At 40.0% G+C, this 26056-nt stretch overlaps 1 protein-coding gene across 1 annotated transcript in view; it reads left to right on the top strand.

The window, feature by feature from the left end:
* The window catches only part of LOC117296176 (ras-like protein family member 12), a 29846-nt gene extending 5560 nt beyond the window's left edge, over window positions 1-24286 (top strand). Inside the window, exons 2-5 of the mRNA XM_033779062.1 lie at window positions 1999-2055; window positions 20263-20336; window positions 21444-21634; window positions 22539-24286. Of these exons, the coding sequence (XP_033634953.1) occupies window positions 1999-2055; window positions 20263-20336; window positions 21444-21634; window positions 22539-22857 (641 nt within the window). The 3' untranslated portion in view covers window positions 22858-24286. The remainder of the gene's footprint in view (window positions 1-1998; window positions 2056-20262; window positions 20337-21443; window positions 21635-22538) is intronic.
* Window positions 24287-26056: the final 1770 nt, after the last annotated feature.

The following is a 26056-nucleotide window of genomic DNA, read 5'->3' as shown; positions in this document are numbered from 1 at the left end:
ATGTTCACAAATTTGTTAGGTTATGCATAAGAATACTAGTCTTTGACAGTTAGCAAAGGTGTGAAGTGCTGTTAAACTTGCAGTTTGACTTGCATAGCTAGCCAGTAGCCGTATTTGACGTCACTTCAGTGTAAGTGATATTTTTTTAGATCAGAAGTTTGCATGGCTGCCCTCATTTGAATCGGTGGTTTCAATACTTCTAATTGTCCGTGCATGACAATAAAAGCTGTATGATAGTAAAAGATATTCGATAACCTTAGATGGATTCTTGTTAATCCAATTTGTTTACAGTTGTCTCAATAGCTTAAAGGTATAGGGTCATCGTTTGGTGTTTGTCAGTGCAATAATTATTTATAGGCAAAGTTATCATGACAGTCTGAATACATTGTCTACTTGTTGAGAAAACAACAACAAACCTGCCGTCTTATCAAGAACGTCTAATCCCTCCGCGTTCAGCAAGGTGACATTTAAGCCTATAATGGTGACATCGGACCAACAACATCGCTGGCTGTATTGTATTGGTGGCAGCATTCAAAATGACACCACAGCAACTTCGAAAAGTCGCCTGAAGATTCAAATGTGTCGACTTTGATTGATTTCAACGGGGGCATTTTGGATGATATTTCAAATGATACTTGCTATACCATTACCATCTTTAAAAGGAAGGATACACGTTTGATAATTGTCAAAGACCAGTCTTCTCACTTGGTGTATCCCATCATAACCATAATAACAAGCCTGTGAAAATTTGGGCTCAATTGGTCATCGAAGTTGCGAAAAATAATGACAAAAACACCCTTGTTGGACGAATTTGTGTGCTTTCAGATAGGAATAAAAGACTTCTAGCTAGAAGTATTTTATTATTTGAGTGAGAAATTACCTCTTTCTCAAAATCTATGCTACTTCAGAGGGAGCCGTTTCTCACAATGTTTTATACTATCAACAGCTCTACAATGCTCGAACCAAGTAAGTTCTAAAGTTAATATTTGTTTCGAGTAATTACCAATAGTGTACCAGCTTCCCTTTAAAGCAATGCTTACCGACAAAACATTCACATTATGAATTTGATTTCGAGACCTCAAGTTTAGAACTTGAGGTCTCAAAACACACACTTTGTGACAAGGGTATTTTTTCTTTCATTATCATCTCACAAGTTCGATGACCGATTGAGCTCAAATTTTCACAGGTTTGTTATTTTATGCATTTGTTGAGATACACCAACTGTGAAGGCTAGTCTTTGACAATTACCAATAGTGTCCACTGCCTTTAAGAAGGATATCAAGATAGCCGGGTTTAATTTGAAACTTTGAGTTATTTTTAATTCCATTTCCACACCACGCATGCAGCTATCCCATTGTATGGTGCAGAGATCTCGATATTTTCAAGTAATTGTGTCAACTATGTAGCTGGCCTAACTGTTTTCCTCTAATAATTGAAGCATACTATGATACCTTAATCACATGACGTCACTGCAGTGGGACGCCCTCACCTAGAGGTCAAAAGGAGGTTGCTCATTGGGATGTGCCAACCCTGTGCGCAACACAGCTTCGCGTTTATATTACTTCCATCGTCGTTTTACCTTGAAGATGACGGCGGGGTGACGTCAATAAGTCGACAAGCTTAATGTCGCCCTCCGAAATCTTTTTAGTTATTTCGGAAGTTTTACAAATAAAAATTAATGTTAATTTTGTCAAAACGGGGGACGGTGTTTATGCCTTCAAACGTGACTATTGTAAAGTATTTCCCCCGTTTATCATTTGATACTCAGAACGTGACGCTGAATTGCTGGGTCGAGTAAACTTGTTATGATTAATTACTTTTTATTGACCAAACGTGATTTTATTCGGGGTTTGGTTGCCCTGTCCGTCCATTTGACCTTTTGGCTGGAGGCTGTTCCTATTGGGAAGGGTTTTGATAACTCGTGGTCAGATGTCCAGTTTCAAGTCACTATTTGGCCCCAACCATCCTGTGTAATATTTTGTATTCGTTTTCTTTCAGCCCTGACAGTTAAATTTATAACAAGACGTTTTATCAACGAATATGACCCAACATTAGGTAAGTTTGATAAAGATTAGGCCTATGCCTTGTTGTTTTCATATCTTTTAAATTGTACATAGTGAGATGCCCGGTGTAAGCCTCTGGAATTAATTAATATATTTAGCCATTTGAGGCCTGTGTGTTTTGTTATCGAAAGGGCAAGGGCACCAAGGCGCACCCTATGAAGAAAAGGGTCAAGAAAAATGTAGCATTTCTAGGGACATCAAGGCCTTCATTGCCTGCGTGAAGTATCAGGCCTGATATTTTAGGGCTAAAACAACAGTGCGGTTTCAAAAAAAACCATGGAGGTAGAAAAAAAACAAATGTTTACTTTGCTCCTAGGACCGCAAGTTTGTTGTTGCGTGTTTTGGTTTCTGGCGTGACCGGAGATTAGCGATTCCCTCCAGTGTCTATGCAGCCACATTGCTGTCATAAATCACTAATGCACCACAGCGCGTGCCGTGTCGAGTGAACCAGCAAAACAGCCGTAATAAAAAACTTGAGGTTAAAGCTGGAGGGAAAAACTTATAAATCTCCCGATATTACTACCATAAATAACTTCTATACCCGCATGCTGGAATGGGTAGTTGTAAATTCCACGTTGTCAACGCGCTGTTTTGACGGGCACTGTGTATGGTAGGTTACTCCAGATTATTCACACAGCCTAAACAGCAATTCGATGCACTGGACACTAGGACGCTTGGTGGCAGCGGACTTACCATTGTTCTCGGTAATCTGCGCTTTCTCAGAACTACGTAAACAATGGAAATTTACCTGGTGAGTCTCCTGCCCCCTAGCGTCCCAAAGTCTAGCATAAAAACCTTACTTGGTAACGAGCAATGAAGAGTTGTTGATAGTATAAAAACGTTGTGGGAAACTGGTAATTTCTCCCCCTAGTTGATAAATAAAATGCTTCAAAAGCATGAAGCCCTTTTATATGCATTCTGAAACACTTGTGCAACGAGGCTGGTTTTCTGCTCTAATCCAATCAGTCATAATCTTTGGTATCGAACAGACATTCAACATTCTGGCAAAGTCTCCCAGACACATTAACAAAAAGTGGGTTGTAAATCACACATTATGCTTTTCAAATTTGAAAGTTGAGGTAAAACAGACCAGACTCAACGGCTGCAATTTTGATTGCTGGCCGCGCACAGGTCTTCTCGAGAAAAAAATGTTGGCGTATCGACATAAATTTGGGAAGATTGGTTACTCATTGAAGAACGTTTGAAAGAAACAAAATGGTGGTTTCAAAACATTTAAAAGGCAGTGGACACTACTGATCTCAAAAAAATTCTTAGCATAAAACCGTTCTTGGTAACGAGTAATGGGGAGCTGTTGAGCTCCAAAGGTAGGTGCGTGCCCCTTGGTGACAGTTGATTTGGGTCGACAACCCAAACCAGTTTAGTGATGCTCTCACCTACTTAAAGTGGCCGTCCGTAGCCTTGTGATGTGAGACGACCTCACTGATACAAATTCAACAAAATTGTGACAATAAAGTGAAAGGTTCGACAATAAACACGTCTTTACAGGTGTCCTTCTATGAAATGTTTCATATAATATAATAGTCTAGTCTTATGTTCTATGACAGTGTTTCTTGAAAACTTACGGAGCTTTTAGTTTGAAGTAAGGAATAGTCCTCTCGCCTGTGCTCCTCATAAATGCAAGGGCGACTGTGACGTCAGTAATGGTGACGTCATTGCTGAGGCGAAATCAGCCCACGGGTGATGTCAAGACCAATCGTCATCTCAATAACATGTGAAAATATTCCAGATACTTAGTTGTCACATCGTATGTCTATTTGTCCCATCATGTTGTCTCTTTGCCTTTCCTTTGATGTGAACCGATGGGGCTGACTTTTGTGATCATTGAAACATTGATTGATTGCAATAAGTTCCATTACAGATCCAACCTCTCCGTCAAAGGTTTGGCCTTTTCTTTTGAGGAAGTGAAGAAGAAACGTGTCTCCATGCTGATCATCTTCTTTCATGGAAGCTTACTCTGGAATACCATGTATGTCATGTATGATTTGTATCGAGAAAACCTGTATGATGATAACATTTTATATTTAAAGACACTGGACACTATTATTGGTAACTGTCAAAGACAAGTCTTCTCACTTGGTGTATGTCACTTCAGAGGGAGCCGTTTCTCACAATGTTTTATATCATCAACCCCTCCCCATTACTCGTTACCAAGTAAGGTTTTGTGATAATAATCAAGAAGTCCGATAATAATCAAGATTGTCAAGAAGTCCGTTTCTGGATTTGGTTCAGGAACCGTTTGATTGGTTCGGTCCTATATTTATATTTGCCCTAGATAAGCTTCTCAGATACAGTTTGGGGGGAAAACTGATATATTCTTCCATAACCACATTACTTCAAAGTGAAATGATTCTCAAAATACTTGCAGCATGCAGTTAATTTTAAGAGTGGTTAACTCACGTATACATTCCCTTTACGTTACAGTTGATTTAAATATCACGTGGTAAAGGAAACCGATTGGAGTTACATACCGGTGCTCTAAATGTGAATCTGATTTCTTATGATCCACGAAGGACTCTTACTCCGACCTCTACTTGGAGTCACCCTCCACCAGTGGCATGATACTTGTTGGGGCGCCCATAAATCAATAGCCATTTGTCATGGGAATATTCCCTTTATGCACAAAAACAACAAAAATCTAAATCCAGGTCCCATGGGGGTCGCTGACCTCGGGATATTTTGTCATGTAATTTTTATGAATTAGGAAATGGTGGACAGCTGAGTTTAAAGAATGCATTCAAACCGGCTGTATAAACAATTCATGATCTGTGCGTGGGTTTCCCCTATACACAAATCGCTGGCACATATCGTGTCTTCTATTAAGTTCTGTGTAATCTTCTTTTACTTTACCTTCGTATACTAGCTGCTGCGTTGTTGACTGGCATTGTTTCTTATAAGTTCAAGGAATGTGCTAATTTTTTTCTCGAACGTAACAATCACCGTCACAGATCGTCTTATTTTGATATATTTCTCCAATTGCATGTCCACCATTCCATTTGCGGTGGTCGAAATGGTTCAGATTCAAATTGTCTGGGTCAGCCTGACCAGAAATGGGTCAGCCTGACCGTAAATGGGTCAGAGGGGACAGGAACGTCCAGGTCAATTCTGACCGGGAGATTGCAGAAAGGTGCCTTTTCAAGACCCCCTTCCAAGATGGCGATGTTTGGAAACCAACACCCCTGTATAGCGTGTTGTTTTTTCCTTGTAGCAGACTAATAGCTTCATTGCATGTGTTGTTGATCTTGTTGACAAGAAAAGTGAGTCTTGGCTGGCACTCCTGTCCTCCCGCACGCCAAAACAAAACGTATCACAAGAACATTCCCAAAAATAGAGCTGATGATGCATTGACGTCATCTCAGAAAACTATGGCGGGAAACACACATCACAGCTAACTGAAAAGTTCTAAAGCAACCAACTCCAATGCGAGGTAAACAATCAACATGTTCATAGATCGTAAAATATTGCCTGAGAAATTTACTCAAGTGCTACCAAAGTGGTCCTCACTGCAGTTGGTTGCCTGCAGAAAGTTGCCTCCTGTACCAAGGCCCTAAGGTTCAAGAAGTATTCTAAAGTTGCATTATCAGACAGTTGACCTATTTGTCGTAAGTTTTCTTGCTATACCCGTTGTGGCACCCGTGGAGCTTTTATGCGAAGATCACTTTGGGAAACCATGCGTTAAAAAGTGGAGCCGAAGTTGCAAGAAAGAAACCACTTTGGCAAATCGTAATGAGAATGGACAAATGGACCACGATCAAACCTTAAATAGATGCTTCGCTTGCATTGGTTAACTTATTGATTGAGAATCTCGGGGTAATCGAACGGACAATTGGTCATGAAACAATTGCAGCTTCGATCACTTTAATTCGATCCCGGCTCGATGGTTTCAGAGCTTTGATGATATCAATTCACAACGCGTTTAAGTATTGAGGAACACCACAGCAATTAGCCGTCGGTTTGTTTGTTGATATCGCGTCTGCACTGGCGGGCATGTTCCCGCCACTTTTGAATGTCACATCACTCATTAATGATCAGTGCTTCACCTCTGCTCATACTTTTGATTGACACCCTATAGGACATTAATTATAGTACATCTCAAGGTTACGCAAATATTCAACATTCTCTTTCTTGGAATACTGAGTTTGTCTTAATCACCTGGAGTATGTGTGAGCTATCTCCTGAATGTGCATCACCTGTTGTGTGAGAGACTGACAGTGAGATCCTCGATGCTTTCGACAAGTGGGATTTGAAGATTCTTGAGGAGCTGTTGTGAGCGCTGCATGTTGATGAGGGCTTCCAGGTTGATTTGTCTTATATAGACTTGGTTCAAGGCGTTGTTGTTCACTGCCTGATATTTAGATTAAAGTGTTGATAAATCGCATCTGCTGGCTACAAACAGCACCATTAAGAACGTCGTGATTGATTTATTGATTGTGCAGTTTGTGCAGACTTGGGATGTGGAACTGCATGACTTTTAATCACAAGGTTGTGGGTTCGAATCCTATAGACTGCATGACTTACAATCACAAGGTTGTGGGTTCGAATCCTATAGACTGCATGACTTGTAATCACAAGGTTGTGGGTTCGAATCCCCAACTAACCGTTGATTTCATAATAACTAGAATAAACATCTTAAACTAGATTTGTGAAATTACTCATAATCAATATATATAGAGGTTATGTTTATCATGTCACGCGCTTTGCTTCAAATGATCACTGCACCGGAACCGTAAGCAGTGATAAAAGAGAACAAGGAACAACGAAAGCCGTTCAGAAAATTTGTTTAACATAAGGTTCGAACTGCCTCTAGCTACCGGGCAATCTTGGTGGTCTAGAATTGCAAAGGTCGTGGGTTTGAATCCCACCGAGTTCACATAATTCGGTCAAGTACGGAGTATACAGTGCTAACAAACATCGGTGTATATGGGTAAAAACCAAGAAAATTAATATTCTTCATCCCCGGTGCAAATTCAACATTTCAAACATTAGATGTGTTTTGAGAGAGTTATTTGCTGCTGAAAGAAAGAAAGGTGTGTTTTGAGTGAATTGTTTGTTGTTGACAGATTGAATGGTTTGTAAAATTCTAGTGTGGAAAAGTAGCTGGTTTTCCTTTAGGCGTTGTTCAGCATCAGAGAACAATTTGTCGCTCAAGTACTATGAGATTTTCGATTATCTTCACTGTCAGATGAAAGGATGCAGGATGGTTTAAAGATATTGATCATGTCTAAGATGTAAGTGCGGGCTTTCCATCTAGAGCGTTTAAAACCATTAGCACCATCTAATAAATGAATCTCAATGATGGCAAAAGGATGCAGAACCGTGGTGACAAGTGTTATGTTTGAGTGTTTCGTCCTTCCGGATGGTTGTAACGACCACGAGAACGTTGGGGGCGGGCGTGAGAGTTGAGGCTCTAAAAACATAACCTGTTACATCAAGTTTACGAAAGAGCCACAGATCCAGGGTCGATTTCACTAAATAGTCCTTACTTATGACTAGTCCTGATGGGACTCTTTTATACAAATATTGACTGCTTCGAGTGCTACGGTTAAAACTACGACTCCCGAGGTGATCCCCGTTCCACACGTTGTATTACAAGAAAGAAACTTGTGTTTAAATCTCTTTTCACGAATTTATACAAAACACTCCGGTAGATGTTTCTGTGCAAGAACAACTTTCGGAAAGGATAGGGACGCTTCCAACCACTACAACTTTGAGAGATTTGAAGGTAAAAAAAAAATGCACTTGTTTTTCAATGCAGTCTTCACAACTTCAGAACTGCAATGGGAGACTTTGGAACGCTAGGTGGCAGCAGACTTACCAGGTAAATTTCCATTGTTTACGTAGTTCTAAGCATGCGCACAGGACCAAGAACAATGAACTTTACATGGTAAGTCTGCTGCCACCAAGCGTCCCAAAAGTCTCCCATTGGCACGACACCTCATGGAGTACACCCCAAGGACAAAACAACGAAATGGAAAAGGGTCTCCACTAGGAATTTGTAAAGACCTGCAGGGTGCTCGACTAGGAATTGTGTCTACAAAAAAAGTCTAAGGGGAAACTGTTAAGTGCAGGAACAAAGAAAAGAACAAAAGCCTGCTCCACAAGGATAGATCTTTGAGAATGTGTTTTTTTGCGTCTCACAGCCCGCACTTTGGGTTATTGATGCGATCATGGATGCCAAAAACACGTGATCTCAAAGATCACGTCATTATTTGTAGAAATTCCCAAGAGATTCAGTGCCCAAATACTGTTGTAGGCATATCCTTCACTATATAAAGAGGTGTTTCTTGTTCACAGTAGGTGATTTTGTGCATGGACAGCTTTCAAAAAAAGGATGTTATATGGAGCAATTACAAGCAGTAAAGTGTTGAGAGATTTGAAGGCAGTGTGGCACTAGTAGAACACACGTGTTTTTCTATGCAGACTTCACAGAACTTTTACGTTGAGGAAAGTAATTCAACTCCGGTGATGTGACCATCAAACGCATTGTCACAGATCGCGTTATTAAACGTAGAAATTCCCACGAGATTCAGTGCACAAATATTGCTTTAGGCCTATCCTTCACTACAGCTAAAGAGGTGTTTGTTGTTTACTGATTGGTGATTTCATGCCTGGACAGCTCTCTAATGGGATAGGGAGTAATTACATAGCAAAACAATTTTGATAGGTTTGAAGGCAATGTGGCACTTTAAACTAGAGGAACATCATGCATGTGATTTTCAGTGCTGTCTTCACAACTTAAGAACTACAATGCTTTTACGTTAAGGACAGTCATCTAGTATGATGCCACACATCCTTCTCTACATAATATAGAGGCGTTTCTTGGTCACTGGTAGGTGATTTTATGCATGAATAGCTCTCAAAAGGGAAATAAGAGGCAATAGAGTAGGGACTGAAGGCAATGTGACCCTTGAAACTAGAAAAACATACGTGTCTTTCAATGCAGACTTCACAGCTTCAGAACAGAAAAGGAAAGTCATTCACAGACTATACTCTCTGTTTTTGTTTTAACCATGGATGCCAAACACATTTTGGTGTCACAGATCACGTCAGTATTGGTAAAAATTCCCACGGGATTCATTGGACAAATATTGCTTTAGGCCTACCATCCCTATACAAAGACGCGGTTCTTGTTCATCCCACCACTCCCACCCCGAAAAAGGAAGATAAATGTCGAAACAAATTAACCCCAATTTCGACTATTTATTGGCAATTTCGTTTATGTGCGGGTCAAGACCATAAACCAGCACGATCAGTGTATAATCACCGTCAGCATTACACTTCAAAACTTTCAACAATATTTTCTTTTGAGAGCCTCCCAAATAAACCCTCGACTTACTAAACAGTTTCTACGCCAACAAAATCATATTTGATTCAGCTAATCTCCGTAAGTAATAAGTTTGAGAAACACGAACACAAGAGACTGTGCCTGGGGTGTAAATGCGTAGGTGTAATCGGGTACATTCCCCAAATCGCACGGGCACATTACGGTAGAAAGTGTAAACAAGACACAACAGAGGCTAGTCACGCAACCTGGTAGTGTTCTGGTTAGACTTGTGGACAAGTCGTTAAACTTAAATCGCGGCGATAGCGTTCTGGTTCTCTCCAACTCTCCGCGCGATTATTCCGACTCTCTCCGCAATTCCCGCGAGATTGGCGATATTCTCGCGAGACTGCTTGCCCCGCGAGACTACTGCTCTCATGTGTACTTTACGGTCTTGTTTTAATAGTCGGCAGCCAGCAGCTTCGTGCGAGAGCAGTGATGTCGCGAGAGCAGTATTCGATAGCGGAAACTACGACTCGACTATCTCACCGCGACAAACCATTAACGACTTGTCAACAAGTCTATGGTCCGGTTGATGTGACCATGTGACCATGTGACCATGTGACCATGACCACACTACACTAGGGTAAACGGTTGTAAATGCATTCCTGTCAGCCAAGATTGATGGTGTCTGAGTCTGAGGAACTTGGAAGAATAGGTGGGCGTGTGTGACTGACTCTTTGGTGAAGGAGCAGGGGGTCATTATTTTTAAGTAAGGATACATAGCTAAGGGTTTTTGCAAAGCGGTGCTGTTCAATATTTCTGCAGCCGACATGCCAGAAACACCAGAGCAAACCCCTTGCCGTAACCAGAATAGGAACCAGTAACCATAAAGCAACGGTTGGTAACATAACACACGGAACATACGAAGGACAAAGCAATAATGGTTCTATTCAAGTGTCTTGGTCACAATAGTGTCAAGACTGGGGACTCAAAACCCACTCTCTGCTGATCAAGGCCCGATTTCATGAGGCTTACCGTAAGCACTATAAAACTGACTATATTTGCACAAAAAAAGTATTGCAGAAACAGCTTTTAACCATTCAAAATTAGTTTACATTGATAGTGATGCATGACAGATGAAGTTGTTTTAGAAACTATGAACATTATGACACGGACAATGCACGCAATGCAATAGTTTCTCTTTAACTTCAACTTTCATTGGCGCTTGGCGGATGTTTACCTTAAATTAAAGTTGATTTATACTTTCTCGAATCCATAAATAGATATTTAAAACTAAAATCTCAAGGTTCAGTTCAGGTCAAAAACAGACCTTTATCTATCAGCAGAAAATAACTTTTAAATTCGTTTGGAACAAGTAAAATGACTTTGCCAAATCACTACGCAAGATACTTTGTGCTAAGCAAATATCGATTCCCTGCTAGGTTAAGTTCAAGAACGGGCATCTTCACTCAGTGTTCGGATTGCAGATCTCCCAATAATTTGTTGAAGTATTTTCCATCCCGCCATATGTTTTCGATTAGGGAGAGAGTTAAGGCCGATACGACAGCTGTTGTATTGCGATGACTTATGGTATCCCAAATGACACGATATCATACGGTAGTAAAGGGTATATCATGGAGAAATAAACTAGCTCCATGGGTATATATATATTTAGAATACATTTCAATAGAGTCCAAAGGGTCAAAATCGTAAATATGAAATTGTTTCTTAGGATCATCATTTTGCTGACAAGGATATCATAATAATACTTGAGTACACATGGAGACGCAAACCTGTAAGTTGTACTTGTAGGGTCAAATTAAGGTCAACATATTGAAGAACTGCCTGCGTGATTATTATGTTAGGGATTAGACTTGTGGACAAGTCGTTTAATGTTTGTCCAGCTGATGATAGCGTTATTCCTACTCTCTCCGCGATTCTCGCGACACTTGCGAGGATCTCGAGAGACTGCTGATCTCGCGAGAACAGTCTTCGATCGCGGAGAGCTGAGTGTATCACTCTTGATTATCTTGACTCCTCAAAATATCACCGCGACAAACATTGAATGACTTGTTCACAAGTCTAAAGACTCTGTGTATTGTTTCACCACATCGGAACCAGACTAACTCTATGCTTTTTAACGACATCAGATCAACCTTACGTTGTGAGAAACATTTGAGCAAGTACCTAAAAAGAATTGCACAACCTTATTATGGACGAGTACAACTTAGATTCAATTTGATTTGTTAAAAGATAAAGAGCAAATTCACTAATGAAAATGTCTTAATAAAAAGGGCATTCACTGACTGCTAGGGGATTTATCAGACCACAGTGACATATATAACACTACTATAGAGCAAACTGACATATTGCTATGGGAAAGCAAGTCATGAAGAGACCATGGTATACGAAAAACTGCTCGTCAAACGCATCGTAAAAAGAAGTAGAGAGAGAAGTAATTTTCCATGAATTTGATTTCGAGACCGCAGATTTAGAATTTGAGGTCTCGAAATCTAGCATCTGAAAGCAAACAACTTCGTATGTCAAGGGTGTGTTTTTCCCCCGTTATTATTTCGCACCAGGAAGACTGGTCTTTGACAATTACCAATAGTGTCCATCGTCTTTAATAACACAACAGGAGGGACCATACTATATTTAACACTTATGGCCACAATTGGGCATTGTGTGATGGACTCGCATGGCTTTCTTCGCCGTACGGTGAAGGTACAATGTCTAGAGACTAAACATGTTAAGTGCAAGGGAACCTTGGTACTAAATTACATAAGGATTGAGTAGCACCTTAATGAGGTCATCCAGCAAGAAAAAGATCTTCATGTCGCCCTAGGCCAACAAGTTAAAGCAATTGTTCCCATTCTGACGGTTCTGAACGGCCAATTTCTCAAAAAAAAAAATCAATACTGGTTTAGAGCCAATTCGATGAAGAATATGCATGATGAGTCAGTACGCTATACCCAAACTTGACCCACAGAAAAGAATAGAGGCGACACAGCTGTGCTAGGAATGAAAGTACCCCTAACATAGTTTGGCCTCCCCGATGTGCCCCCCCCCCCCCACCCTACATTCACGCCCGTATCCCCCAGTTATTGCCGACGTTGTTTTTACCACAAGCTCAAGAATAATCCTGGTGTTTGTTAAAGTTGTTGTTTGCAGTGTTTAGATATCAGTCTTGAAATGCTTCTTTCAACAGTACAAAATAAATTAGAAACCAATGTTTGTCTCGTTAAATTTGAGATTCCCCCAAAAAGTAAGCAGTCTGACACTCCGTTTGCACTGCGTACCTCTATTTGAGCTTGCCCCAAACACCATACCCCCCCCCCCCCCGCCCTACCCCGATTTACAAGTCTGGCACTGCTGCTGCTTGCTATTCCTACGGTACTTTTGCCGCGCGAAAGTTTCAAAGGAGAAGTAGGCCTACATAGAAACAGTTCCGGTGTGTTGTAGGATATATAATAGGTATACAGAGAAGGTTTCACTGTTGTGAAGGTTAACTTATTCCTCCGTTAGAATGGACTTACTTGTAGAACACCCTCAAGTGGTTCCGTTTCAAGCAGGAGTTTCAATGCATTGAATTTTCATGAAACCATTTTCTGTAAATTCGGAGTCATACATTGTTTATAAATCTTTCGAAGTGCGAAGAAGACCTATTCGTATGCGATGACCCCCCCCCCCTACAAACAATCAAACAAACACAACCCAAACAACAAAAATCAAACGTAAGCCATGGGGTCTTCGAGCTCCAAACAAATCTGGCTAATTGTTTCATCCTCTGTTGTTTGTCAAATTCGCGCCTTTGCGCCGGCCATTCCCTTTGAATATCGTCGGCGCTTTCCGAGCGCCGTGTCCTCCAAAAGGCAGCACAATTTAGAATGGGAGTCAAGATGGCTTATTAACGCACGGTCGGTTCACTTTGGTTCTTTTCGAACCTACCTGTTATTACAACGCGTGTGGCATTCTTCTAAATATATCGTCTGTATCTAACCGACTATTTCTGGTGTTCTTTTCACGGTTTAACGAGTTTTTTTTCCCTTAAAAGAATGGTGCTAGATCAGAAACTTGGGCGTGCCAAGCTTTCCGGTATGATGTAGCATGCTGTCGTTGCGGGCGTGTGTCTCCGGTGCTCTGCTGTACCTCCCTACCGCCGCGAATAAATCTTCGAGACCTCTTTTGTTATCCACGAGTGCTTTTTCGCCTGGCAACCCAAAACCCTCTTCTGGCTTTCAGATGAACCTTCTTCGTAACTCCCGCTCCTCAAATACTTTATTATGTGATTCACTTTTTTCGCAATACTGTCGCAGACGTTCCACTCGTTCACCGCACGATTTACTTGTGGACGCCGCCATGACAGCTACGAGACAGTCAGTCGACTAAGCACGGCACTAAAATCGACTACTTTCGCTTGCTGTGATGTGCGTAGGCGTTGCATGACGTAATACTACCGTATTTGGTAATCCGGATCTCTGAGTACCCCGGACATCTGAGCCCGCCACATCGGCATCATGCACAAACATGACGATTAACTAGTGTAGGCCTACTGTATCAATGATAGAACACAGTGCACATGAACATTCTCCGTGTATGGGACGCAGTTGTCAAAACGTTCGATCAATTTCGTCTGCTTTTCTCAAAAGAGAAAAGCAGGTGGCTAATTTTCGGGCAGCAGAGTAAAATCTACTTTTAGGTTGGCAGAAAAGGAGAAAATGAAATAGTCAAAATCGTTCAATTTTCTTGAATTTATTCTATTCTGATAGCGAAAAGGCAGGTGGCCTCTTTCGTCCGCCACCATAAAGAGGAATAAGCAAAATATGCTTTTCTGAAAGCAGAAAAATTGAAAATGCGTTTTCAGGTATAGCAGAAAAAGTAGAAAAGTTGAAAAATTCATTGAAAAACGACATTCAGTCTTACTTTTAGCTTTTCTGATATCAGATAAGCAGATAGCCACTTTTCGTCCTTTTAACTCTGCGGTGGTGAGAAGCAATTACAATCAATTGTTTGCAATAATTAAAGGGGTGCGCACAATGTAGGCTGTATTAAAGGGGAAACCAAAAGTTTAAAGTTGGATGTTGTTGGAAGATGGTTAAGACGGGAAAACTCCCCTTGAAATACTGTTGCTTAATAGTGTTTGAGAAAGTGAGTAGAACGTTTGGTTTGGTTCTCGCTAAACCAAAACTCGGTATAAACATTGTAAATGGGGGTTTGCTCACTATTTTCCCGTGACTTCAAAATGTTCCAATTGTATAATACAATCAGAAGTATAATCGATGACACCATCGTGTTTACTTGCTGAAAGGAAGTTGGCGTCTTTAGTTGACCTTATGAATGATACACCCATGATCCTATAAAGGGTTTGGATTAACTTTAGACAGTAGCCTCGTTTAGGAGGAATGTTCCCCCTTTCAGTGGAGTTCTTCATCCAAATGATGTAAACTCAATGGAGTGAAAATCAACAATTGCTGAGTATGCCATGATCAGGATAATCTCAACACCAAGGTCTATGTTTAAACACGGTTTAAGACTCACCTTGGTTAAAGAATGCATTGTCATTGTGAATGGGTTCTTGTTATCTATCATCAGTAAAACCTCTACATACCTGATTGTACCCCCACCATGATTTTTATATTGATTCGTTTTGAAATTAAACGCAATGCAATCATCTGATTGTGGTGTCTTGCTATTTTTAAATAAGGAAGAAACCGTTGTATCTCTATCTTCAAATCATACATGTTGTAATCAGATATTTCCACGGGGGTGGGGCGACGGCGGCAAGGACAACTTTGGGGGAAATTGATGTGATTTTTTTAAAAAGATCTTATTGAGGGAGGCAAGAGTGGGGCAGGGTTTTTGAATGAAGGGAAGGTGGGCGGGGGCTCTGCACTTTGCAAAAACGAGCAGGTGTTACTCGTTAGGACGAGTAAAGGAGTAAGGAGTAAGGACGAGTAACTCGTCCCTCAAGATAAGACGACCCCTGTTCTCGTTAGCAAAGAGCTGGTGTGTCGGCAGCGTGATGACCGCAGCATATCTATCCCCCCCCCCTAATGGTCCACTTTTGCATTGCCACTGATCAGCTCTCTCCATCTCGTCCATACATGAAATACAGCTGGCCTGTATAGACTGAGGTTCGAATCCCACCCGGGTAGTATAACAGTTTACAATCCACATGACTTGAAAAGAATAGTACACAGGGCGCATCTCACAGCGAAGAACAAGAAGAATACTTTTGCATTGCCACTGATCAGCTCTATCCATCTCGTCCATATATAAAATATAGCTGACCTATAGAATGGCTTGGGTGGCGGGTTCGAACCCCACCCGTGTAGTATGACTGTTTGAGTGCCCACAAGACTGGAAAAGAACAGTACACTGGGCGTATCTCACAACGGTGTATAAGTGAAGAGCAAGAATAATATTCGTCATCCTTGACGTAAATTAAGATACTTTATTAAATTCTGCCATATTAATATTTTAATAAGCGGAGCAAGAAAGCTTGTTGAGCAAACATTTTCTGCCTGCCAACATCAGGATTACGTGCTCCTCAGAAAGAGTATGTCTGAACTGCGTCTGGGGTTGATTACACCTTTAAATAAAAGTAACTGAATTATCGTATAATTTCCAGTCAATTTAGTTCTAATGAAACCCTCGAGGGTGTGGAAGCAAAATTTAATTTGAATAAAAAAATGCCAAAACGAGGTGCGGGTTTGTTAGCCGTGACAGGTGCCGACCGTGACAACGATCCGGGCCTTGCGTGCCCTTAAAGGCACTGGACACTATATTACTCAAAATAATTGTTAGCATAAAATCTGATATACTTGGTAACGAGGAATGGAGAGCTGTTGGTAGTAAACAACATTGTGATACACGACTCCCTCTGAAGTAACCTAGTTTGTTGAGAAAGAAGTAATTTCTAACTGCAATATTAAAAGACTTCAGGCCTTAAGTATTTTTGTAGGCATCTGAATTAAAGCACACACATTTGTGTAAACACGTGTGTTTAATTTCATTCTTTTCTTGCAACTTCATGAATTCGATTCATTTTGCAGTTCGTTCATTGTTCTGTCAAATTGTACTGATCGAAGTGCAAAAAAATAAGTTTCTATCTGCGTCGATTTATTCCCGTTCATTCTTATTTTGAAGCCGCGTGCCTGGTTTCAATTTATTCCCGATTATAAAATTAGAAATGACGTTTTAATTTCCATGTTCATTTCGCTGAGCGGCGCATGCCCCGGGCTGTTTACAATCAACCTACGCTGTGTGAAACGCTATAGCTCGCGGTAAGACGAAATGTGTTACTCGAGTTTTTGTGTGTAGTGTCTGAAGGGTATATCTTATGAGATATGGCAGGTTTTAAATCAACTGACCGCTCAACCAGCTCATCGTTAGATGACTCATTATGTTTTAAAGAATTATAATAATGCTTAAAATAAGTGCGGTGAAACGACTATTTTTACATGTATATGTATGTTGCGCTTACCAGTGCCTATAGTCTTGCCCCAAGACGATATTACTCGATATGGATAGTGTACTTCGTTCAGTTCGCTAAATAAAGCGCGCCCCCTTTGACTGGTTTTGGGGCAAGACTAATCTTCCTGTGTGGGAACGCATCAACCTTTTGAAAAAAAATCAACTTATTTTTATTGTTAGGCTTTATATCGATAGTTAGGCCTGTATAGGGTTAAAATAATTCAACTGAAAATAATTAAACTGTTAAAAAACCCAAAGGTATACACTACAGCCCCTTTAAGCACTCCTAAATCTTAAAGAAAACTGTTTCCATTCAAAAGATACCAAGGTAACTATAGTGGGGTCTTGTTAGTTTTTAATTTCCATGTAGCCCTTTTTGTAGCTTCGGGTTGTCAGCAGCCGTGAAGTTTGAAATAAACCACATACGAGACGATTCCCTGGTGTGTACAGATAGACTATGACCCAACTAGAAAGCGTAACACCACCGCAGTTGAAAGCCCGGTGTTTTTAATCATTGCTGGGACAAGCTGACAGATGAAATAATAGTCATGTATGGTATTAATTTTTAACAGCAAAGTTGCAGACAGTTCGTCTGCGGTTAAAAATGCATAGAAGTTTGTCCTTCTAACTTTTCAGCAGGTATTCGTTAAAGGCACTTTTGGTTATTACTCAAAATAGTTGTCAGCATTAAAAACTTACTTGGTAATGAGCAATGAAGAGCTGCTGAAGTCTTTTTCAGGCATTTAAAAGCACACATCACAATGTGCAACACGGGTATTTTTTATTTCATTGTTTTTTTTTTGCAACTTCGATGACCAATTGAGCCAAAATGTTCACTCTTTGTTGTATGCATAATAATATTTCGAGATATACACCAATATTGAGAATACTGGTCTTTGAAAATTACAAAAAAAAAACTTAACAATTCTTCAATTTTGTTCTTCTTTTCACTTTTAAAATTCTGTATGAGCGAAAGTTCAAAATATCTGGTGGTTTAACTTTGTCTTGCTATGACAAGTTGCAACGACCGTGGACCTATGCTGAAAGTTATGCTCGTTTTCATAAGCAACAATGAACCATACATTTGTTCGTTTCAATCAAACTAACACTACTGAGCATATTTGGTTGTGCCTGCAAGCTTTAGTTTGTTAAATGTTGTTTTGTTGTATTGCCTCGGTCCTTAATGGTGAGTTTGTTGCTTTAATTAATTCTTATAAGTCTTTGAGACAGTAGCTATTGGACGATCTTGTGTGATCAACCCTTTTGGCATGCTTCCAGTCGTAATTCAACAACTCCCATACCACCAGTCCCAATTGTTGGCATCATTTCGTATACTTTGGTTACACTGTTGTTTTGATAACACTCCGTAGCAATTGCCACTTATCGTTGAAGTGTGGTCGAGAAAAGTCGAGTTGGTTGCCCCGTACAATGTTCTTATCTGGCCTGCCTGGCAGGGCGTAGTGTTCGTGCACTTAAATTCCAATGATATCAACACATCTTATTTAGTCTACTGGCTCCCACTGCATGCCTAATTCCTTCGATCAAAGCCCTGCTTTGTTAATGCAGTTTAAAGGGATTGGACAGAGACATTCTTGTAAGTTTTTGCAGTCTTCCAATTTATTTTGTTTTTCTGAGACTTGTCGAGAATTAATCGGTAAAATTATTGTCGACATTGGCGTTCTTTTAGTCGAACAAAAAGTTGGTAGCAATACGGTTCAGTCTACGGTTCAGTCTACGTGAAAGTGCAGGTTTGCAGGTTTGCAGTAGAGTCTGTGACATTATTCATTCAGACTTTATGTTCTCAAAGAGGGTTGTTGTTTCAGCAGAAATGTTAGTCAAGATGTTTGTTAATCGCACCAAATCAATATTGTACAGTAGCATTTTAGTTGGTGTAAAATTGTATGTATTGCACTGCACATGGCTGGATCTTCCCTTTAGTTTACGCGGGAAACTTTATCAGGACGCAGTTTCTGGTTTCTTTCACCGACCATGAATTCCGTTGGCCACTTCTTCAGTTTCGCTGATAAGACATACCGTGGGGATGATATTAAACCTTAAACCTTAGATATGTGGGAAATGTCTACAATTCGGGATAACGCTGAGCCATTTAATGTCAATCAATCATCAATGGACGCCATGGCAACCATGACGATTCGGACTGTAAAGTTTGGATTAGAAAATTCATATTAACAGCAGAGGGCGCTGTCATGGTTTCTCAGGTGTTTGAGCAAAGGGTTAGAAAGTATTGTAATTGTATTGGTAATTTGAGTTTAAAAAGGGCATTGCCCAATGCAGTTTTTAGCAAGCCAGTTGAAATCTAGGCCTATTTCTTTTTAACAAAATGAATACAATTTATACAAATGATTTAGCAATAAATTGAATAAGGACACTTTCAAAACTAATGTAATGCTGTTTAAATTACAATTATGAAAAAGCCAGGGTCCAAATGGTAAAGAGTTCTGTGAACAATTTCTTTCTGGAAAAGATCGTTTGAAGGAAAATTTATTAAGAAGTAGACCAATGAATAAGGCTTCAAGCCCTATATAAATAAAATTGGTTTACTGTTAAAATCAGTGATATAAGAAGATCAGACCCCCCCCCAAGTTATAATACGAAGGGCCTAGATGTAGTAACACATTTAGGGTTTCTTTCATCTGTGATTCTAGGAATTTTTACCCATCATAAGGGATTTAAAGTGTCCAATTTGTGATTTATGTCACTATTGTTTTCCAAGTAACTAGTTTCCCATTGTCTATGGCCAGACCAAGTAGTAAATCACAGCTACAACATTATATGCCCAGGCAGTATGAATCGCCCAGCAATTTTCTGTTTGGGAAATCAGTAGATTGTAAAAAACAATTCAGTGGTGGTTATTTGTGTAAACAACTCTGGTTTATTCTCTTTTTATGTATTCATCGTCCTTCAGAGGACAATAAAAAGTGAGTCATTTAAAGAGGTTGCTTCTCCTGTGAATTTTTAGCATCTTTCCCCACTCACCTGAAAATAAGGTGGGGGGGGACTTTCAAAAACACAAAACAATAATGCTTACCAAAAAAATGTTACCAATGTTACCAATAATGTTTGTGCTGTCTGTTTATGATGCCTTATATTTTGTTTGTCTGTCTGTTCATCCATAGTAAGCTGGAACAAAAGCTGTTGCTTCACCCTGGGCCTAATTATTGCCATTTAAAGTTTACTTTTGTATCAATTTTATGTCAAATCTGTCAATTTGATTTTATAACATATTATTATGTGATTAATGGCATCATTGAAATCAACATAAAAATATGTATAATCTCTTACTGGTATCTGCAACTGCGTACTCTCAAGGTGATCTTAAAAACCTGCGGATTGTAAAACAGTTTTGTGTTGTGTTGCCAGTCTTTTAAAATGAGGCTTGTATTGGAATAACTTTCATTCATTTGTTATCTTTTTGTTCAGAGGACACATACTCCAAAGAAGATGTGATAGACAACCAAACGATGCTGGTACGGCTCATGGATACTGCTCATGGGGTAAGTGCATCCCTCCTGGCTGGCTATCAAACTTGTTGGCTTACTGAGGTTTCCAACAGACCACACCCCTCCCCCTGCCTACCAAACTTGTTGGCTTACTGAGGTTTCCAACAGACCACACCCCTCCCCCGCCTACCAAACTTGTTGGCTTACTGATGTTTCCAACAGACCACACCCCTCCCCCCGCCTACCAAACTTGGCTTACTGAGGTTTCCTACAGACCAACACCCCTCCCCCTGCCTACCAAACTTGGCTTACTGAGGTTTCCTACAGACCAACACCCCTCCCCCTGCCTACCAAACTTGGCTTACTGAGGTTTCCTACAGACCAACACCCCTCCCCCTGCCTACCAAACTTGTTGGCTTACTGAGGTTTCCAACAGACCACACCCCTCCCCCCGCCTACCAAACTTGTTGGCTTACTGAGGTTTCCACCGGACCAACACCCCTCCCCCTGCCTACCAAACTTGTTGGCTTACTGGGGATCCATGCAGAACCTTCCTGCATTATTTTGTGCAGTTACTGGGGTTATACTCCCTCGACTCAATGCCATCATGGATCTGAAGACAGTCATAATTCTGTCCAAGTTGTGTCGCTGGCTTATTTATTGCTTCCCAAAGTTACATTGCAATAAAATCCAGTTCACATTTCAAACCAAAAAGACCATGTTGAAAGATAGAGGTCCTTCAGATTTCAGCAGGTCCAGTAAAAAGCCGGTAGACTTTCATTCATACTGACTTGTCCTGCGGGCTATGTCACTGAAAAACACCAATGGGAACAACTGGTAAAATTGTTACCGCATAATTTAAGTCAAAGTATAACTTTGTTTTTGGAACCTTTTGATTGCTTTAATCCTTCATCAATTTAGATATATATACAATACAACTAACCTGTGAAAATTTAATTTCTAGGTGGTCCTGTTTTGGGGTCATACAAATTTAGTTCTTTTTGCATAACTATACATTTACTTCAAAGTAAAATGTTTCTCCAAATGCTTAATACACTATTGAAAAAAAAGGGGTTTTTTTTCGGCATTAATTTCAAGAGTGATTATCAAACAAATACCTTTCCGTTTAAAAACCCTCATGTTTTTCTTATTTCCTCATAGGATGCGGAAAATCTTGAGCGTTACATCCAGTGGGCAGACGGCTTAATGGTGGTTTACAGCATCACAAGTAAACACAGCTTTAACTATGCCAAGAACCTTCTCCTAGAAATCTCAGAGTTACAGAAGTCTAGGGAGACCCATGAAGCGCCAGTAATCCTCGTGGGAAATAAGAACGAGATGGAGAGATATCGGTAAATATGCTGCAATAGAGGGCAGTATTTATGGGAAGACACAATAGACCTTATCGCAAATACTCAGTACACACGCTGTAGGCATTGGATGAGGTGCATGCTGGTCTAGCTAGCGCTCAAGTTTTATCTCTAACTAGACCAGCATGCACTCATTGACAATTCCTATCGCTTGCACAATGGGTATTTGCGAAAAGGTCTAATAGTGGTGCGGCATAGCTAACCTATCGTGCATTTTGTGATAAAAACATCAAATTTGGCACAGATGTAGAGAGTAGTATTCTGAACAAAACTGGATATTGGGATTTGTGTAATAGACTGTGCAACTTTTGCCCACATTCAACAATTTTGCACCCATTGAAGTATGCAGTTTTTATCTGGTGTCAGCCTTTTATTGTTTCACTAATGTAAAATGGAAAGATTACACACCTGTTCTGACCCTCCGTAATTCCTAATCCTAACCATAAACCTAAACCTCTAGATTTAGTTTGAAGCAAGCTAGCTAAACAGTGAAACAGGAACCAGACTTGACTTCATCAAGGTTCAAAGGCACATTTATCTTCATAAAAATATTGTCCAAGTTTAAAGACTAATCTGGTCCTCATTTTTAGCAGCAAAAAGCAAAGTAAACATGAAGACACAATGATGTCTGTTGAAATCAACATTTTAACAAAGCGTAAGTCAAACTTTAAGAGTAGCTTGATAACATGACATTTTCCTAAATTAAAAATTTGATAACCTTTTTCTTTTAACTTAAATAAAAAAAGTAAAAAAGTAAACAATGAAGACTCTTTGTGTTGAAATCAACCTTTGTGTTGAAAACAACCTTTTAACAGAGCAAAATAAGTCACACTTAGTTTAAAAGTAGCTCGATACAATGACCTTTTTCTTTTGTTTTTGTTATTAGGCAAGTGAGTAAGTTAGATGGGAGTTCACTGGCCACACAGTACGCATGCTCATACCATGAAGTATCAGCAGCAGGAGAATTCAAAGATGTAGAAAACGTCTTTCAAGAAACTGTACGCGAGATTCGGCGAGAAGCCGACAGACATGTACCCCTTAAGCCGTTATTTATTAGTGAAGAGAAGACCATCCCACCATCTCCACCCTCCTCAAGGAAAGACAGAGATCGTGCCAAATCTCCCCAGCCTAAGGCACCCCGAGTGCTGCAAAAGAGAACTGTTTCCAGTTTCAAGTTTTTCAACAAGGGATTCAAAATATTTTGAAAAAAAATGGACCCTGCTTTTTAGTCCTGAACCTTGCCTTGGTGTGGAGAACCAAGAATGTCACTTAACATCGGTTCTTCCATTTTTTGCTTTAAAAATGCTCTGAGATGCAATACAGTAAGGGTGAGCTTCCTTAACACCAATCCATTTTACCTACCTACAAATTGTCAGTACTGGAAATGTAAGAACCAGCTAACCAACAGATTTTTGAATGGAATTTCATCTGACAGCAGAAACAACACCAGAAGTAACATGATAATTATTACGAGGTCTTCTGGTCAGCAGGATGTAAGCATGCACCACTGGATGAGACCCCAGTTTACACAAGACTTAAAAAGGCAGAGCTATGGTCCTGTATGAGCGGACTCATTGTTTGTTTTCTCTACCAACACAAGGCGTCTGTGATTGCCAAGCTATGATTGGAGTCAACCTTGAATCAGCGGGGGAGTTCGGTCATGCACACCGGACGACTTCTCTTAATGTGGCAGGTGTCAATATCTTGGGATCCAACTCTTTCAAAAAGTCCTTTCCTAGACCCTAGAAAAACAATTAAAGATAAACGACACCTCACTTGGTATTGGAACAGTAACACTTTGCTACAAAGCATTCAGTGCCCACTCACCACATTTGTGAATTTCCTCCCTTTGAAAAAATCAAACACTTTTGATCTGTGGCTGTGCTCTGTGGTCATATATGGGTTGACTGGGCTGGCTCCAAAGCCCTTGCATGCCAGCAGCTTGAGCATCCTTAGCCCTTGCATGCCAGCAGCTTGAGCATCCTTTGCTCTTCATCTTCTCAGCTGCAAGTTAGGATGATTATTCTCCCAAATTGTTAGTATTTTTGTTGAACTTTATTATTGCGATAAACCGCATGCCGAACAAAGATATTGACAAAAAGGAGACTGCCAACATAGGGCCAGATAGCTAAGTTTGTAAAGCGCTATTCATATATTATTTACAACCAAGCATTAATAAAACCCATACAAAATACAAACATGAACACAAAAAATGCCAGGGACATACGCCTGGAATTTAAAAAGTTTACCGAAAAACTGTAGCCCGAAGGCCTTCAATTCCAATATCTCTGGCCACATCAAAAAAAATATATTAAAAATCTATATTTAATGTTAAACCATTGGAGGCACATTGTAGAACCAAGCAAAATGTCAAAGGCAGGGTTTGCAATTGTTAGTGTCTAGCAAACAGGACCAGTTGTAGCTTGTTATTTTACTAGTCTGTCAGCTTTTGCACCGGTCGATTTTCAAGTGAAATAGGGATGCTTTCTAACACTGAACTAGTCAGCCAGACCATTTGAAGAGAATTCTGACTGGTCCTCGGGTGTTTTTAACTGGTGTTTGGCCAGTGGACCACTGTTAAGGGAGAACGCTGAAAGGTTCAGGGACCAATTTCATAAAGCCTGTAAGCACACAAATTTGCTTAGCATCAAATTTTTTTCTTGGTGAAAACAGGATTACCAACCAAATTTTCATTTGTTGCATATGATTGCTTGATATTGGTATTCAGCTGTTGTTTGCTAAATCCTGAAAATCACATGGAAATTTGGTTGGTAATCCTGTTTTTACCAAGGAAAAAATTTCATGCTCAGCAAGTTGTTGTGCTTACAGGCTTTATGAAATTGGGCCCATGTCTGTTGATCCCTGGTAGTTATGGTGATTTGGAAGTCTGGTATCTGGCGATATTCACGAGCCACGAAGTGAGGTGGTCAGATGGGCTAGACTTTACTCGGGATCCTACACTCATTGAATTCCAGTGAGGGGCAAACATTCAAAAGGAAAATGTTGAGATGCTGTTGCTGCTTTACAAAGACAAATGGGCTTTGAGCTCATGAAATCATTTCCAAAGACTTGTAAATACATTGTACACATCTCTGAGAAAAATATTACTCAATAATTGTCATGAAGTCCATTCATGTTTTATGGTGTACAAAAATTGTTTTTTTTAAAGGAAAATTATACCAAATTAATATGGGACCACACACTGTGAGCAAAAAACACCGGCAAAACTGGAAAACTGTTGAATAATTATTTAAAATCTAATAATTTATATAATTTTTTTGTAAATTAAACCTTTGCCTTTGAAGAAAAACTCAAACAGAAGAGAGATTTGAATAAGGGAATCAATGTGTGGTAAAGAGGTTTTCAACTAGTGGTTTAAACCCGCGCCGAGGCCTGGACTTGATAATTTTACCGAGAAGAAGTCGAGGTAAATTATCAAGAACCAGGCATAAAATTGTTCAATGATTTCTTTCAACACAACACCCCTCCAGCTATGAAATGGTTAGGTCCTCAGGTAAACAACTCCTTATAAGGAGATACTGTGCGCGTATCGCGTGATGTTGCACAACTGTTTCAGCCGTTGCTCTCGCCCATGTTATAACACTTTTTACTGGTGTTATATCATCCGTTCAAACAACGCCTCGTGTTGCCCTCTCGACCAATCAGAATGGACAAACTGTTTTAGGTATTTATGAATGAGTAATTAACAGATATTTATTAATAAGTTATTTGACATGTGTGATAAGTACAGTCGTGGTCGGTTAATTGCTACTGTGGCTGTACCACATTAAAGTGTTATTAGGCTTCTCTTAGCAACAGCCTTAGCTGTTAATAAGGATATGGCTACATGTATATGAGGCCTTTTTACGCTATTGAGCCCTGGTTAACGCTGAAAGCTACTAATTTCCAAGGGTGGACATCATCAAATTTCAACATGGTTCAAATCCACACTGCCCAATGCGATATCTGCTTTTTTGCTTCACATTTATTATGCTCACGTGTAAACAAAATGTTTACCCATTTCCCGGAGAGAAGGGCTGATTTTGACACGAGTCACCTGCTCTGTGCAGGTTGATTTGAAATGTTGCAGTCGGTCAAACTAGGGAAACCGGCTCCCTTTGGATATTTGGGCTACAAAATAGACTGACACATTACTCAAAATTTTATCTATGATTCTACACCACTAAATCAGGTTGGACCCGTGTCCAATACACAGAGATTTGTCACAGTGTGAACAGGCCTTTGTGTCCAAAAGAATCCATTAGTTGTACATAATAACGCTAAGTTGCTTTAAGTACTGAAGTTACACCAATTCTGGAAAACTAAAAGTCTTTCATAATTTTGCGTAATTACCAAGGGTGTCCACTGCCATTAATGTCTTTTTATTTGCCCATGTTCAAATCT

This window comes from Asterias rubens, chromosome 10 (genome assembly GCF_902459465.1).
Source record: "Asterias rubens chromosome 10, eAstRub1.3, whole genome shotgun sequence".
NCBI classification, from domain to species: Eukaryota; Metazoa; Echinodermata; class Asteroidea; order Forcipulatida; family Asteriidae; genus Asterias; species Asterias rubens.
This window is presented reverse-complemented; position numbering and strand designations above follow the sequence as displayed.